Source organism: Dipodomys spectabilis, unplaced genomic scaffold (assembly GCF_019054845.1).
Source record: "Dipodomys spectabilis isolate Male_0828 unplaced genomic scaffold, ASM1905484v1 ptg000118l, whole genome shotgun sequence".
NCBI classification, from domain to species: Eukaryota; Metazoa; Chordata; class Mammalia; order Rodentia; family Heteromyidae; genus Dipodomys; species Dipodomys spectabilis.
The window spans coordinates 7,786,806-7,802,871 of NW_024870795.1; the positions used below are offsets into that span (position 1 = coordinate 7,786,806).

A 16,066-nucleotide genomic window follows, 5' to 3' on the forward strand; every position below is an offset into this window, starting at 1 on the left:
GTCTCTTCTCCCGCAGAGGCAGAGTGGGGTTCTGGTGCCTGCGGCCAGCGTGCGACATATCAGCCACCGGCGCTTCCTGGCCACTTTCCCGCTGGCAGGCGTGGGCCGTGCGGAGCAGGACCTCTACCGCTGCGTGTCCCAGGCCCCGCGCGGGGCAGGTGTCTCCAACTTCGCAGAGCTCATCGTTAAGGGTCGGCGCTCTGGCACTGGCGGAGGGGCGTGGCCGGAGGCGGGGCCAGGCAGGGGCGGAGTCTGAGCCCTAAAGGGGCGTGGCCAAAGGAGGGGTGGGGCTAGGTGCATAAAGCTCTAGGTATTTATCAGAATTGGTGGGTCTGGTCTAGCCGCTGAGATCTGCTCAGAGTCCTGGAGCAGGTCCAGTGGAGCGTGTGGGAACACTATGAGGGGTTTTGAAGGTGGAGATATGGTGGGATGCAGTTAGAGGCCTGGGATCTCATAGTGGCACTGGTGTCCATCGACTTCACTTCTCCCCCCATCTCCTGGCAGAGCCTCCGACTCCCATCGCGCCCCCACAGCTGCTGCGAGCGGGCCCCACCTACCTCATCATCCAGCTCAACACCAATTCCATCATCGGCGATGGGCCCATCGTGCGCAAAGAGATCGAATACCGTATGACGCGCGGCCCGTGGGCCGAGGTGCACGCAGTCAACCTGCAGACCTACAAGCTGTGGCACCTGGACCCCGACACCGAGTATGAGATCAGTGTGCTGCTCACTCGCCCAGGGGACGGTGGCACAGGCCGCCCAGGACCACCACTCCTTAGCCGCACCAAGTGTGCAGGTGGGTGCAGCTGCTACCTGCTGGTGGAGGCCCACACCTGGTGTGGGTTCAGGACAGTGGAGGGGAGGAAGGGCATGTTCTGAGAGATACTGGGGTCTATGCTTATAACATTTTCCCTCCAACTCTATTATAGTAAAGCTTTCGGTTGTGGCAAACACTTAAACATGTATGAACATACACATTTATTGATTTAAAGCTTACCATAGTAAGGTACTGTGTTATACCCATTCTACTGATGAGCTGATTGAGTTGCAGAGATGTTGAGTGGCTGGCCAGAGGACACGCAGCTAGTAAGTACAGGGATCAGATTAGAACTCCTAGCTGGAAGGCTCCAGAATTTGTGCTTTTAATACTTTATATCATCTTTAAAAATTTTTTATTTATTTGTTGGTCATGGGGCTTAAACTCTGGGCCTCAGCACTGTCCCTGAGCTCTTCAGCTCAAGGCAAATGCTCTACCACTTGATCCACAGTGCCACTTCCAGTTTTCTGGTGGTTAATTGGAGATGAGTCTCATAGGCTTTCCTGCTCTGGCTGGCTTTGAACCATGATCCTCAGATCTCAGCCTCCTGAGTAGCTAGAATTACAGGCATGAGCCAACAGCACTGGGCTTATATCATCTTGATAAAGTAAAGAACTAGACCCTTCTTGGCTTGGCATTGAACCTGAGGTCTGCTCTTCCTTAAGAAGGATGAAGTAATAATAGCCATTAGGATTTGTGGTTTATCTGTACCAGAGGAGACTGTTTAACAAGAAGACAAATTGAGACTAGTGCATTGTTTTTTGTGGTCTCTGTAAGTTTTGTTTTTAATTGGCATGTTCCACATGGAGTTGTAAGAAAAGTGCAGAGATTACTCTTTTCTTTTGGTGAACTGGGGAGCTTACACTCACTAGGCAGGGTTTTACTACTGAGCTACCCCTCCAGCCCTATTCTTTACACTCTTTACTCTGCTTTCTGAAATGGCATCATTTTGAAAAACTTTATAGTATAGTATGCTGAATATATTGACATTGATAAAACAGATTTCATTTAGACTGACCCAGTTTTGCTTGTGCATATTTTGTACCTCTGTGTGTTATGTTTACTTCTATATAGTTTATCATACTTGCTAGGCAGGCACTCTATTATGGCCATTTGCCCTTCTGCTTTATTTTTTTGTCAGTTGTGGGGCAGGAACTCAGGGCCTGGGCACTGTCCCTGAGCTCTTTTGTTCAAAGCTAGCACTCTACTACTTTGAGCTCTACTTCTGGCTTTTGAGAGGTAAAGTGGATATAAGAGTCTCATAGAGACTCGAACTGTGATCCTCAGATCTTAGTCTCCTGAGTAGCTAGGATTACAAGTGTGAGCCACTGGAGCCCGGCCTGCTTTAATTAATTATTTATTTTTGTCAGTTGTAGGTCTTGAACTCAGGGCCTGCATGTGTCCCAGAGCTCTTTTGCTCAAGGCTAACGCTCTACCATTTGGAACCACAGCTCCACTTCTGGTTTTCTGGTGGTTAATTTTTTTTTTTTTTTGGCCGGTCGTGGGGCTTGAACTTTGGGCCTGAGCACTGTCCCTCAGCTTTACAGCTCAAGGCTTGCACTTGAGCTATAGCGCCACTTCTGGTTTTCTGGTGGTTAATTGGAGGTAAGAGCCTCACAGACTTTCCTGCCCAAGTTGGCTTTGAACCACGATCCTCAGATCTCAGCCTCCTGAGTACGTAGGATTATAGGCATGAGCCACCAGTGCCCAGCTCTTTAATTTTTTTTTAGAGATGGTCTTGAGACTTTCTTTTTAAACCAGAGGCTGACTGCAAGCCAGTATCCTTTTAACTATACCTTCCCATAGTTGGGATCACAGACCTGCTTTACCATGTCTAAATTATTTGTTGAAATGAGGGTCTCACTAGCCTTTTGCCCAAGCTGGCCTTGAACGATGCCTCCTGAGTAGCTAGTATTACAGGCGTGAGCTACTGAGGCAGGCCTCATTGTGTTTTTGACTTGCAATTCTCTGAGAGCTATAGTATAGAACATTTTTTCATATCCTTACTGGTCATTTACATATCTTCTCATTCCTTTGTGATTGCTGAGTAGTATTCCAATGCAGGTACCACAGTTGGTTTCACTATTCATCTGTTGAGGGATATCTGGAAAGGTTCTGGTTTTTGGCCAATATAAGTAAAGCCTAGGAGTATTTATGTATAGGTTTTTGCATGAATGTTAATTTTTCATTTTTCTGAGAAAAATAACCAATTGTGCTATTGATGAATTGTATGATAATTTCATGTTTCACTTCTTTTTAAATCAGAAACTGTAGAGTGACTTTATGTATTATTTTACATGTTCACCTCAATGTATGGGCCATGTAGTTTTCTTTATCCCTGCCAGCATTGAATGTTGTCATTATTTTTAATTTGTTTAATTTATTTTTAATTCTGGGAGGTCTGGATTTTAGAACTATCTAAAATCCCTTTCTATGCCAGGCTTTGGGAGACCTTTGGGAGGTGGGTCACAGCATCCCTATGGGGATTGCCTTCTGACAGAAGGGTCTAGATCATATTACTGCACCCCTCTGAACTTTAGTTTATAAAATGGAAATAATAAGAATCTTATTATAACCCACAGTGTGTTAGTTTGAAGAATCCTGCAGCTCAGTGTACTGAGCACCTGTTCTGTGCTGGGTACTGTTGCAGCTGTTAGGGTGTTGTGAGTGACATGGGAACAAAAGCCACAAGCCAGTAAGGTCCTCACGATATCGCTAGGAGTGCACATGCTGGCAGAGGAGACAGAGGATAGATAAATGAACAAGGGGCATGAAGTGCCCAGTACTCCAGGAAGGGTACAGGAAGGTCGGGAGGGGAATGGAGGGCTGTTCTTTGAAAAAGGCTGAAGGGACTGGCTTACTAAGAAGTTGACATTTAAACAGAGATGTGAAGGAGGTGAGGGACAGAGCCAGGTCGTGTGTGTGTGTGTGTGTGTGTGTGTGTGTGTGTGTGTGTGTGTGTGTGTACACATGCATGTGTTCATTTGTGTGTATTTGTGAGTATGCAGGAAGTGCTGAGGGAGGGAGTGCAAAGACTTGGAGGCTAGAGCATCAGGTTCTAACCAGAACTACAGATAATTGGCTTTCATAACTGAGGGGAGATTGCAGAAAGGGACCTTGAAGTGAGGCTGGGGCTGTAGGACTCGGGCAAGTGAGCTGGAAGCCATGGTGGGGTCTGGAGAGCAGGAGTGGACACAGGCTACTTGTGTTCAGAAGGTCCACCTGGGCCCTTTTGTGGACAATACACTCTAGCAGGGCAGAGGTACTGGAGGGACACCAGGGAGGAGGCTCCTGCAGTGATCTGTCTTGGAGATGGCAGCTGAGAGAAGAGTGCAAGTGACAGTCAGCAGTGGTGAAAAGTTGCTTGTGTTCTGGTTTGTTTCAAAGCTAGAGCCTCCGGCATTTGCTGATGAATTGACCGTGGATAAGGAAGTGAGAAATAGCGACAAGTCCAGGATGCTCCAAGGTGTTTTGCTTGAGCAGCTGGTAGGACAGAACTGTCACTTACTGCCAAGGAGCAGACTATGTAGGAGGTGGTGTGACGGGTGTCATAGATCAGGAGCGTTGCACTGGAGATGTTGACTCTGAGATACCATTAGACACACAGGTGGCGCTATCCATCAGACAGGTGGATATATGACAGTGGGCTTCTGGGAAGAGTTGGCTGCAGGTATAAATCTCAGAGGCGTCAGTATGGAGATGGGTGGATGGCATTTAAAGCTGGAAGATTGGGGGAGATCTTTCATGCTAGTGGTTCATCACAGGGCAATTTTATTTGCTAAGACACTTTTTGCAGTGTCTGGAGACATAATGGTTGTTACAATTGGGCCTTAGTGGCTGCTGCTGGTATCTAAGGGGTGGAAGCCAGGGGACTGATATACCTCCACATGGCGCAGACAGTCCCTCATCACAAAGAATTATCTAGTGCAAAATGGCAGTGGTGCTGAAGTTGAAGATCCCTGATTTGATTTGGTCCCTAGGTTTTTAGGGAGTGGGTTTATGTATAAGAGAGAGGTGTGGAGCCTCAACCTCAGGCCCTTCCCATGTCTTAGGCAGTCACATGCATTAAGAGCACATGAAATACAGGGTTGAACCCATGGCAAGCACTCTGTAAGTGCCAGCTGTCATTCCAAGGTACCTCTGGTCTGCCACTTAGAATATCTGTTATACCTGTTAGCGTACCTGTATCCTAGCTTCTGCAAGCTAGGCTTGCAGGACTGTGTGTTTCCAGATTTCTGTTATTATAAAGGATACCACATTGAAAAATATTAGTGCTCATAGTTCTTATTTTTCCCTCTTGAATTATATATATGCATATATAAAATATATGTACATATATATTTTGTTGGTACTTGAGCTTGAACCCAGAGCCTGGGCACTGTTCCTTAGCTTTTTTTATTCAAATCTACTGCTCTACCACCTGAACCACAGTTCCACCTCTGGCTTTTTACTAGTTAATTGGAGGAGGCTGAGATCTGATTAGAAATCAGCTGAGGCAGAAAAAGTCTGTCAGACTCTTACCTCCAGTTAACCAGGAAAAAGCCAGAAGTAGGGAATGTGGCTCAAGTGGTAGAGCACTAGCTTGAGGAAAAAAAGGCAAGTGAGAGCACAGGCTCTCATGAGTTCAACCTCAGTATCAGCATTAAAAAAATCAGAGCATTGGGGCTTTGTAAAAAAATCTCCAGGACATTCCCATTGGTGTGCAGCTGGTGAAACAGACCCAGAGAGGAACCTTGCCTGTGATCAAATGATCAAGAATCTAGGCTTAAAAAAAAAAAAGAATCTAGGCTTCATGGTGACAGATTGTGATGATTCCCTCTTTATAGATGAGTAACCTGAGATTTAGAGGTTTAGTTGCTTGTCCATATCTACACAGGGGAGTCTAGAAGCAAAGCCAGAAGCAAAGCTGGAAATTCTTGATTTACAATCCAGTGCTTTTAACAGCAGCAGCAGCAACAGCAACAGTGGCCAGTATCATGGACTGAGCCCCCACTTTATGCTAGAAACCAATAAACACTTTCCCTCGGCTGGCCAGGGTAGGAGCTGGTGCAGGGGCTAGGCAGGCACCTCATCCTGGCCCTCTTAATTACATGCTCCTCTTTGTGGACATGGCTGCCCGCTTCTAGTTCAGGCGCCTTGGCCAGCTGTGTTGTCATCTCCTCCACAACTCCCCTCCCACTCTGTTATTTACTGTGAAAACAATAATACAGCATCAGTAAAAGGCTTAAAGAAACACTCAATCTCACCATCCTAGTCCAGCAGCTGTTTTAATTTTTCTGCGTTGTTCAACTCTGCCCAGATGTGTGCAGTGCACATTTTTACACACTTGTAGAAAATACTCCAATTTCTGCTTCATTTACTGGTGCTGTGGCATGTGCTGGGCTGTCTATTATGACATTTGTTGTTCTGTGGAAGTCAATTGAGTGTCCTCCAAGCCTGGCTTGTAGGACTATGTGTTTCCAGATTTCTGTTATTATAAAGAATACCACATTGAAAAATATTAGTACTCAGAGTTCTTATTTTTCTCTCTTGAATTACATATGTGTATATATAAATATATATATATATATATATATATGCATATATATTTGTGCTGGTACTTGAGCTTGAACTTGGAGCCTGGACACTGTTCCTTAGCCCTTTTTCCCCAATTCTACTGCTCTACCATTGAACCACAGCTCTACCTCTGGCTTTTTACTAGTCAGTTGGAAATAAGCATTTCATGGACTTTCCAGCCCAGACTGACTTTGAACCATGACCCTCAGATCTCAACCTCCTGAGTTGCTAGCTGTGAGATACTGGTGCCCAAGTTATTTTTCTCTTCAATTATATTCTTCAGTGTAGAAAATCAGAAGTAAGGTTTTTGACTGATATACCATTGCTTTAAAATATGGGTTTGCTAATTTATACTGCTAGTATCTTGTGTTAGTGCACATGCGTTTATTAAGCACAAGAAGATGGATAGTTTGGCTCATATTGTCTCATTTGAATCTCATATTTGCTCTTCGAAAGTACATGTTACTATTTCCATCTAACAATCCAGGAAGCAAATGTCAATGATTTCATTGTGTGTGTGTGTGTGTGTGTGTGTATACACGTGTGCACGCTGCTACTGGGTCTTAAACTCAGGGTCTTATGCTCTTGTTTGACTTTTCTTTGCTCAAAGCTTGTGCTCTACCACTTGAGCCACAGCTTTTTTGCTGGTTAATTGGACATAAGAATCAGTTACCTGGGCTGGGAAGGTGGCTCAGTGGTAGAGTGCTTGCCTTGCATGCCTAAGGCCCTGGGTTTGATTCCTCAGCACCACATAAGCAAAAAAGAAAAAACCCGGAAGTGGCACTGTGACTCAAGTGGTCGAGCGCTAGCCTTGAGCTGAAGAGCTGAGGGACAGCGCCCAAGCCCAGAGTTCAGGCCCCACGACCGGACCTAAAAAAAACAAACAAAAAAAAGAATCAGTCACCCATTTTTCTGCCTGTGCTGGTTTCGAGCCATGATCCTCATAGCCTCTTGAGTTAGCTAGGATTATAGGCATGAACCACCAATCCTAGTTCAATGTCAGTGTCTAGAGACATAGTAACCTGCCCTATGAGGGGTGGAGAGTGATGTGACCCCCAAGGTGCTTCACACCCTGCCCCTCCCCCATCCACAGCTCCTCCCACAACCCCACAGCACAACTTTCCAGAACTTTTGCATCCTCATTAGCATTATTAAAATCAGCCTGTTTTGGGCTAATATAACAGATGCTAGCCATTACCCTCCCTGCTTTAATGTGTGATCCGACCTCTGATCTCTCAGTGGCCCCTGGCTTTGTGGAATTCAGAGGGAAGGCTCTTTGCCATTCCTAAGCTCTGCTTTGCCAGCGTGTGTTGGCAGCTGTAGAGACTGCCTGGTACCAGATGGTTTTTGGAAGCAAGAGAGACTCATGGATTCACACCCTTCAATCAATGTATCAGTCTGTAGTCAACACTGTGTTCGAACCATGAATCTGCTCAGATCTAGGGATTCTCTCCGGGACAGGGAGAGAAGGAAGTCAGCCTTCTTCTCCAAGACCCCTGGACTAGCTTGTAGATGCCGGATCACACAGCTGTGGACAGTAAGATGCCCACTCAAGGAAGTCGGGCCCTCCAAGTTAAGAGTTGCTCTCTTGGATCATCCAAGGCAGCCAGCAGGTTCCCAGTGTTTAGAAATCTGAAGCTTTCCCATAAAAATCTGAATGTCTGGCTCTTTTGAAGATGGAGAGGCTTTGGCAGCCGTAAGCCTGGAGTTCTGCACAGTGGCAGCTGCCAGGAGTGGAGGGATAGCTGCCTCCATGAAATGGGGCATCTGTGTGCTGGTTTGCCAGGGACTCCCCCTAACCTGTAACACCAGTGTGCCGTCAGCCTCCCATTCTCTTCCCTAAATCCTGTGGGAGGATGAGGAAAGGGATGCTCCCGCCAAGCTCAAGGGTGGTGAAGAGTGTGCTAGCATTACCAGGCTAGATATACTGTGGAAGAGCTATGGAGATTGAGACCCATTCTCATGAATACACACAAAGCAGGCACCTGAGGCGGGAGGATGTAGAGTCTGGCTGTGTGGTAAAGCCCTGATTTACAATTGAATGCTTTTAACAGTAGTGGCAGCAGCAGCAGCAGCAGTAGCCAGTGTCATGGACTGAGCCCTCGACTCAGAAAATAAAACAAGTCATGGTTAGCTTCTGTAGGGGGCAATGCATATGCGCTGGCCTGGACCAGAACCTGAGTGCAGTAAACCAAGCAAGACTTCTGAGCAGGATGGCAAGTGAGCACACACTCCAAACACATAAGAATGGTGTCTTTAGCTAGGTGCCAGTGGCTCACATCTGTAATCTTAGCTACTCAGAAGATTGAGTTCTGAGGATCGAGGTTTGAAGCCAACCCCGGCAGGAAAGTCTGTGAGACTCTTTTTTTTTTTTTTTTCTTTTGGGTCCAGTCGTGGGGCCTGAACTCTGGGCCTGGGCGCTGTCCCTCAGCTCTTCAGCTCAAGGCTAGCACTCCACCACTTGAGCCACAGCGCCACTTCCGGCTTTTTTCTTTTTGCTTATGTGGTGCTGAGGAATTGAACCCAGGGCCTCAGGCATGCAAGGCAAGCACTCTACCACTGAGCCACCTTCCCAGCCCGTCTGTGAGACTCTTATCTCCAATTAACCACCCAAAAGCCAGAGGTAGAGCCGTGGCTGAAGTGGAAGAGCACTAACCTTGAGCAAAAAAGCTCAAGGTCAGTGCCTAGACCTTGAGTTCAAGGCCCAGTACCAGCATAACAACAAAACAAAGAACAGGATAACTTTCAGATTCCCTGGAGTCATCAGGGATTATGGCATAGCTTGCCCCTTGTAGCTATCTTTCATCCTGATGCACAAGTGTTTTTTTTTTGGGGTCCATTTGTAGGGCCTGAACTCTGGGTCTGGGCGCTGTCCCTCAGCTCTTCAGCTCAAGGCTAGCACTCTACCACTTGAGCCACAGTGCCACTTCTGGCTTTTTTCTTTTTGCTTATGTGGTGCTGAGGAATCGAACCCAGGGTCTCAGGCATGCAAGGCAAGCGATCTACCACTGAGCCACCTTCCCAGCCCCAAGTGTGTTGTTTTTTGACAGTAAATTCATCATGGGGTTGGAGGAAAAGAACAATGATTAGATTAGTTCTGGAGCCAGCCTGCTCAAGCAGGACCCAGTTTCACCACTTATTGTTTGTATGACTTTGTGCAAGTTACTTAATCTCTGTTCTGCTAGTCTCATATCTGCATTACAGAAAATGCTATTAACAGTACCTGTCTCATTGGAGAATTAAACAAAATAAGGAATGTTAAAGTTTTCTAGAAAAATGCTTGACCCATCCTAAGCCCTTCAAATAGTAATAATCTATCTATCTATCTATCTATCTATCTATCTATCTATCTATCTATCTATCTATCTATCTGTCTGTCTGTCTGTCTGTCTGTCTGTCTGTCTGTCTGTCTTATCTATTATCATCAAGGTGATGTATACAAGGGTTACAGGTATATAAGTAAGGTAATAAGTACATTTTTTGGGCAAACTTGTTACCCCTTCCCTCATTTTTCTCCCATTTTCACTCTCCCCAACCCCCCTCCCAAGTTGTACAGATCATTTTCAACATATTGTCTTGTGTATGTCACTGTTGCATTGGGTCCCCCCTTGTCAATAACAGCTATTTTCATCATCCTATTATAGATAGTGGTTCCGCTTTTGCTTTAGCAGCCAGGAACTCACCATTGAATTAGAATCTTGTCTTTAGAATCCTGCCTAGGACATAATAGTATGCATTTCTGTTTCTGTTTTCCAGTCATTCTTTGGCATAACTATTTGGCTTCTATTTCTCCTGGTTTCTGCATACAGTTGTATCATATGTATATCTATAAGATGGTTTTATAATAAGCGTAAGCCTTTAATAAGAACTAATTCTAAGAAAAATACAGTAACAGATTGATTTAGACCAGCCCATTGTAGTTTAGGATGATCTTCAATTAGGAGATAAACTGCTTCTTAATTTTAATTTTAATTTTTATTGTTGCCAGTCCTGTGGCTTGAACTCAGGGCTTGGGCACTGTCTCTGAGCTTCTTTTGCTCAAGGCTAGCACTCTACTACTTGAGCCACAACACCACTTCAGGCTTTCTCTGTTTATGTGGTACTGAGGAATGGAACCTAGGGTTTTGTGCATGCTAGGCAAGCACTCTACCACTAAGCCACATTCCCAGCTAAACTGTACTTTTTAGAAAATTATTTTTGAATTAGCACGTTTATAATACAAGATAGTTTCGCTGTAATTCCATAGATGTGAACAGTACGTTCTGAAAAAGTTATCCTCTCCATTATATTTCTATACCTGCCTCTAGAAAAATGCTGGACAAATGCTCCTTCCCTCTTTTCCAAACAGTGTTTACTGGGTTCATTATGTTGTCTTCATGATGATGATGATGATGATGATGATGATGATGATGATGTGTGTGTGTGTGTGTGTTGATTGTTGTTGTCATTATCATCATTTCAAGCAGGTCTATATTCCACAAATAAGTGTAAACATACAGTATTTGGCTTTCTGACCTTGGCTTATCTGGCTCCACAAGACCATCTCCAGTTCCATCTATTTTCCCACAAATGACATAATCTCCTTTTTCTTTATGGCTGGGTAATATTTCATGATATGTATACATACCATTTTTTCTTTATCCATTCATCATTTGTTGGCAACCTGGGCTGATTTCACCATTAGGCAATTGTGAATAGGTCTGCAGTAAACATGCATATACAAGTTCTCTACTGTATATTGATTTAATCTCTTCCAGATATATGCCCAATATATGTATGGTAGGGTCATAAGGATGGTCTATTTTAGTTTAGTTTTTTTTTTCAGGAATCTTCATACTGATTTCCATAGTGGTTGCACAGGTTTACATTCCCACCAACAGTGTATGAGGGTTCCTTTCCCCTTTGAATCCTCATGAGTATTTGTTGTTGTTTGCTTTCTGACTGGAGTGAGGTGGAATTTTAGTGTGGTTTTGATTTACCGTTCCTTTATGGCTTAGGGATTTTGAATATTTCTTCTTCTAGCTATTAGCTAGTTGTACTTCTTCTGGGAATTGTCTGTTCAGTTAATTTGCCCACTTGTTCTTTTGAATATTTTGAATTCAGAATGTTCAGAGTTCAAAAAAATTAAGTAGCAAAATTGATTAGCTGGCACAGATTTTTCTCTCATTCTGTACATTGTGCTGTTAAAAAAGATTGGCCCTGGCATGGCAGTGTATGCCTGTAATCCCAGCGCTTGGTGTGTGCATGTGTGTATGTGTGTTTGTGTGTTTGGAGTGGGGCTAGGGTAGGAGAATTAGGAAATCAAGGCCAGCCTAAGCCATATGGAAAGACCTTGTCTCTGAAAAGCCACTTAGGTATAATTTTGTTGTTGATGTGTTTTACTCTGAATCTTCTGAGCAGTGTGATTGCAGGTATTTGCCACCATGCCTGGCAACAGCTAACATTTTTTGAGGGTTTATTGTACATTAGGTATATTGCCTTAAGCATTACAATGATCCCATGAAGTAGAGCCTATTGATAATTTTCCTCTTTTGCCTTCAAGGAAACTAAGGTTCAGAGAGGGTGAAGTAACACAGCAACTGCCCGCTAAATTGATAGAGCAGGATTCGCTTGTGGTCAGTTCCAGGAGTCCTGTGAACTCCTTGGAGCCTAGGAAGGAGAACTTCTGGCAGTGGATTGATTCTCTGTCCCTCCCCCCTTCTCTTTTCCTTCCTTCCCATTTCTTCTCTGTTTCCCCAGAGCCCATGAGGGCCCCCAAAGGCCTGGCTTTTGCTGAGATCCAGGCTCGTCAGCTGACCCTGCAGTGGGAGCCATTGGGTTACAACGTGACACGGTGCCACACCTACACTGTGTCCCTTTGCTATCACTATATCCCGGGCAGTAGCCACAACCAGACCATTCGGGAATGCGTAAAGATGGAGCGGGGTGCTAGCCGCTACACCATCAAGAACCTGCAGCCCTACCGCAGTGTCCATGTGCGCCTGGTCCTCACAAACCCCGAGGGGCGCAAGGAGGGCAAGGAGGTCACCTTCCAGACTGATGAAGATGGTAAGAATGCCAGCCTGATTCCCAGGCACCCAGTGCCAGGTCTGCGACTAAAAGTTACATAGAGGATTTTCGTTTAGGATTAAACCAACTACACAATAACAGAGCAATGATAGTTAATATTCATTTCCGGCAAGACTAGACTAATGTTCGTTGAGCTGGGCTAGTATAGTTTCTTTACCTGTGTTTGGAAGAATTCAGCAGTGAAGCTATTTAGGTGTGGAGTTTTCTTTGGAGCAAGACTTTTTAATAACAGTTAGATACAGGAATATTCAAATTCTCTATTCCTGTGTGGTTTGGTGTATTTTGTTTGTGTCTAAAATGATGAGACAGGAATTTTCATTTTATTTAACGTTATCCATATAAACCCGTTGATAATATTCTCATATTTATCATGTCTGAAGGATCTAAAGTGATTTCCTTTTTTTCATTCCTGATATTGAGAATTTGTATTTTTTGTTTGCTTTTGCTGAAGATACAAAGAGCCTAACTTTTGGCTTCATTAATTTTTTAATTGTTCATTTGGAAACTTATTAGATCATTAATTTGGATCCTTCCTCCATCACTTCTTCCTTCCCCTCCCCATCTCTCCCCTCCATTCCCTATCCCTTTCCCTTCCCCTTCCCCTTCCCTCCTCTTCCTTTCTTTCCCCCCTCTTTCTCTCTTTCTTTCTCCCCTAGCTCCCAGGATGGCCTTGTATTTGATTCTCTGAATTTTCTGCAGTTCTGGGATTACAGGTGTACACCACCACCACCTGGCTTTTCAAATTTGCATTTAAAGCTGCTAGTATTCCTTTAAGCCCTACTTTAGCTGCACCCCATAAATGTTTGTGTAATTCAGTGTTAGGCGTTAAACTCAGGGTCTTGTGCATGCTTAGCAGGAGTTCTACCACTGAGCTATATCCCCAGTCTTCCCACAAGTTTTGAAACTTCCTTTCAGTGTCATTCAGTTAAATTTTTTCTAATTTCTGTTATAATTTTTTCCTTGACTCAAAAGTTATTTAAAATTACTCTCTTCCTCCCCTCCCCCTCCCTTTCCTCTTCCCCCTCCTCCCCTTCTTCTCCTTCTGTCCCCTCCCCTCTTCCCCTCCTCCTCCCCTCCCCTTCTCCTCCTTCTCTTCCTTCTCCTCCTCTTCTTCCTTTCTTCTTTCTTTTTCTTGTCTTGCATATGCTGTCCTTGTAGAGGTCTTCCACTTCCCTACAGTGGTTTGTCAAGGTATTTTCCTATTAGAGTCTGTTTTCTTCCTAAGTGAAATCCTTGTTAAGCCTGTTGTAAAGATTATGCATTAAGTTGGGCACAGGTGGCTCACACCTGTAATCCTAGTTACTCAGGAAATTGAAATCTGAGGATCGGAAGTGGTGCTGTAGCTCAAGTGGTAGAGTGCTTGCCTTGAGCTGAAGAGCTGAGGGACAGCGCTCAGGCCCAGAGTTCAAGCCCCACGACCACCAAAAAAAAAAAAAAAATCTGAGGATCAAGGTTCAAAGCTCATCCCGGCAGGAATATCCATGAGACTCTTATTTCCAATTAACCATCAAAAAGCCAGAAGTGGACTGTGGCTCAAGTGGTAGAGCACCTGACTTGAATGAAAAAGCTTAAGGACAGTGCCCAGGGCCTGAATTTAAGCCTCAATACTGATGTATAGGTGTGTGTAGGTAAGCATGTCCCCAACTTCTACACACATAAGAGTATGCATTAAAATCAAACCCAAGCCATGCCTCAAAGTGTTCTCGATAAAATGTTAACAGTATTTATATTTGGATGGTGCAGTTGTAGGAGCCATTAATTTTCTTTTATGCTCATTGAGCTTTTTATCACTGGACATATTGTTTATGTAATTACACTTTTAGACAGGAAAATATCTCTACCCTTATTCCCAATGCCATAATATAATGGTTTTCATTTTTCTAGAAAATCTCTCTCTGTTTTTTTGATAACAATCAATTAGATCCAAATAGGAGACTTCAAACATTGTCCTTGGCCGAATGCCACCTGCACAGCAGTGCAAATTCAGCTGCCCTTTTGGAGGACTCAGGAGCAAGCAAGTGACTATGAGATGTCGCACATGGGTGCCTTGAGGCTTTCTGCGTGCCATATCATTTAGGCCCAGTGAGGGAAGGGATCGTCACCCTTGATTCATAGCTGAGGGAACCGAGTCTCAGACAAGTTGAATAGTACAGGTGATCCAGCTATGAAGTGGTAAGGCTGGGATGAGAACCGTGTTATTTAGAGCCAAAGCCCACTTTCCTCTCTCTGCCTTGGCCTCTTCCCCTCACAGTGCCTGGTGGGATTGCAGCTGAGTCCTTGACCTTCACTCCACTGGAGGACATGATCTTCCTCAAGTGGGAGGAGCCCCAGGAACCTAATGGCCTCATCACTCAGTATGAGGTGAAAGGGGACCTTAGGTGGGAGGAGGAGGTGGGAAGGGGAAGTCAGAGGTGGGCGTCTTGGTTCCTTCTACTCTGACTACCATCACAGGGTCTGTGACCTGTGGGTTTTGGACAGGGAACCTGGGCTTGGAAAGAAGAGGTAAAGTGCCCAGAAATAGACTTGCTGGGCCTCCTTCTACCCAGTGCACCCCTAGCTTCCCTGGAACATGGCAGATGTCAGACTGTTGGATCAAGGCTGCCCATCTCTGTCCTTGTTCCACCTGTCTGTCCACCCTGCCCTCAGATCAGCTATCAGAGCATCGAGTCGTCAGACCCAGCGGTGAACGTGCCAGGCCCACGACGAACCATTTCCAAGCTTCGCAATGAGACCTACCACGTATTCTCCAACCTACACCCGGGCACCACCTACCTGTTCTCTGTGCGAGCTCGCACTGGCAAGGGATTCGGCCAGGCAGCCCTCACTGAGATCACCACCAACATCTCAGGTGAGATTTTCTGACCCTGGCCCAGCTCTGTAGGTGATCAGTCCCAAAGCACCTGGAACACTAGGGGAGGGGAGTAGGGGCATCCTGAGGGTGGTTACATAGGACCCTTGCTGAGGTAAAGGTCAGTTTTGGGGTTGATGCCAAATTAGGGAGGATTACTTCAGAGGGGTCGGGAGACTATGATCATTGTAATCTAGGGTTGAGGTCAGAGGTCAGTGCCCAACGTCCAGAGTCAGGGAACTTTGGGTCAGAGGCAACAAGGATGCTAAGGCCCCAGAGGGGTCTGAGGATGGAGATGGATGGGGTGGAAGGTCTGGTCTTCCTGATCTGGTGACTAGGCTACATACCGGGTCCCTGTGTCCTTTCCCAGCTCCCAGCTTTGATTATGCCGACATGCCGTCACCCCTGGGCGAGTCCGAGAACACCATCACCGTGCTTCTGAGACCGGCCCAGGGCCGAGGTGCACCCATCAGGTGGGAAGGCCTGCACGGAGAGGCCCCTTCTCTGACCCAGAGCCTCACCCCATGCCAGCTCCCTTGCTGCCCTCAGCCTGTCAGTGGGGTTGAGTGGAAGAGGTCATCCTGGGATCCTGGACAGGTAGAAGCTAGAAGCTGATGGTTACCACCATCCCCCCCCCCCAAAGCCATGGTGACTGTCATGCTCTCTAGACAGTGTCTAGCCTAGAGAAGAGACTGTCCAGGCTTTTCTGGGAGGACTTCCCTCAGATACCTGGGAGGAGTGAAACTCTGGGAGCTCTGTATCTTCTAGCTCCAT

General features: G+C 45.5%; 1 protein-coding gene across 3 annotated transcripts in view; it reads left to right on the forward strand.

Moving 5' to 3' along the window:
• Nucleotides 1–16,066, forward strand: part of Ptpru (protein tyrosine phosphatase receptor type U) — a 68,177-nt gene that overhangs the window by 17,115 nt on the left and 34,996 nt on the right. For all 3 annotated transcript variants that reach the window (XM_042688574.1, XM_042688575.1, XM_042688576.1), the window contains exons 6-11: nucleotides 17–191; nucleotides 505–798; nucleotides 12,115–12,423; nucleotides 14,696–14,805; nucleotides 15,091–15,292; nucleotides 15,663–15,765. In XM_042688574.1, the coding sequence (XP_042544508.1) occupies nucleotides 17–191; nucleotides 505–798; nucleotides 12,115–12,423; nucleotides 14,696–14,805; nucleotides 15,091–15,292; nucleotides 15,663–15,765 (1,193 nt within the window). The remainder of the gene's footprint in view (nucleotides 1–16; nucleotides 192–504; nucleotides 799–12,114; nucleotides 12,424–14,695; nucleotides 14,806–15,090; nucleotides 15,293–15,662; nucleotides 15,766–16,066) is intronic.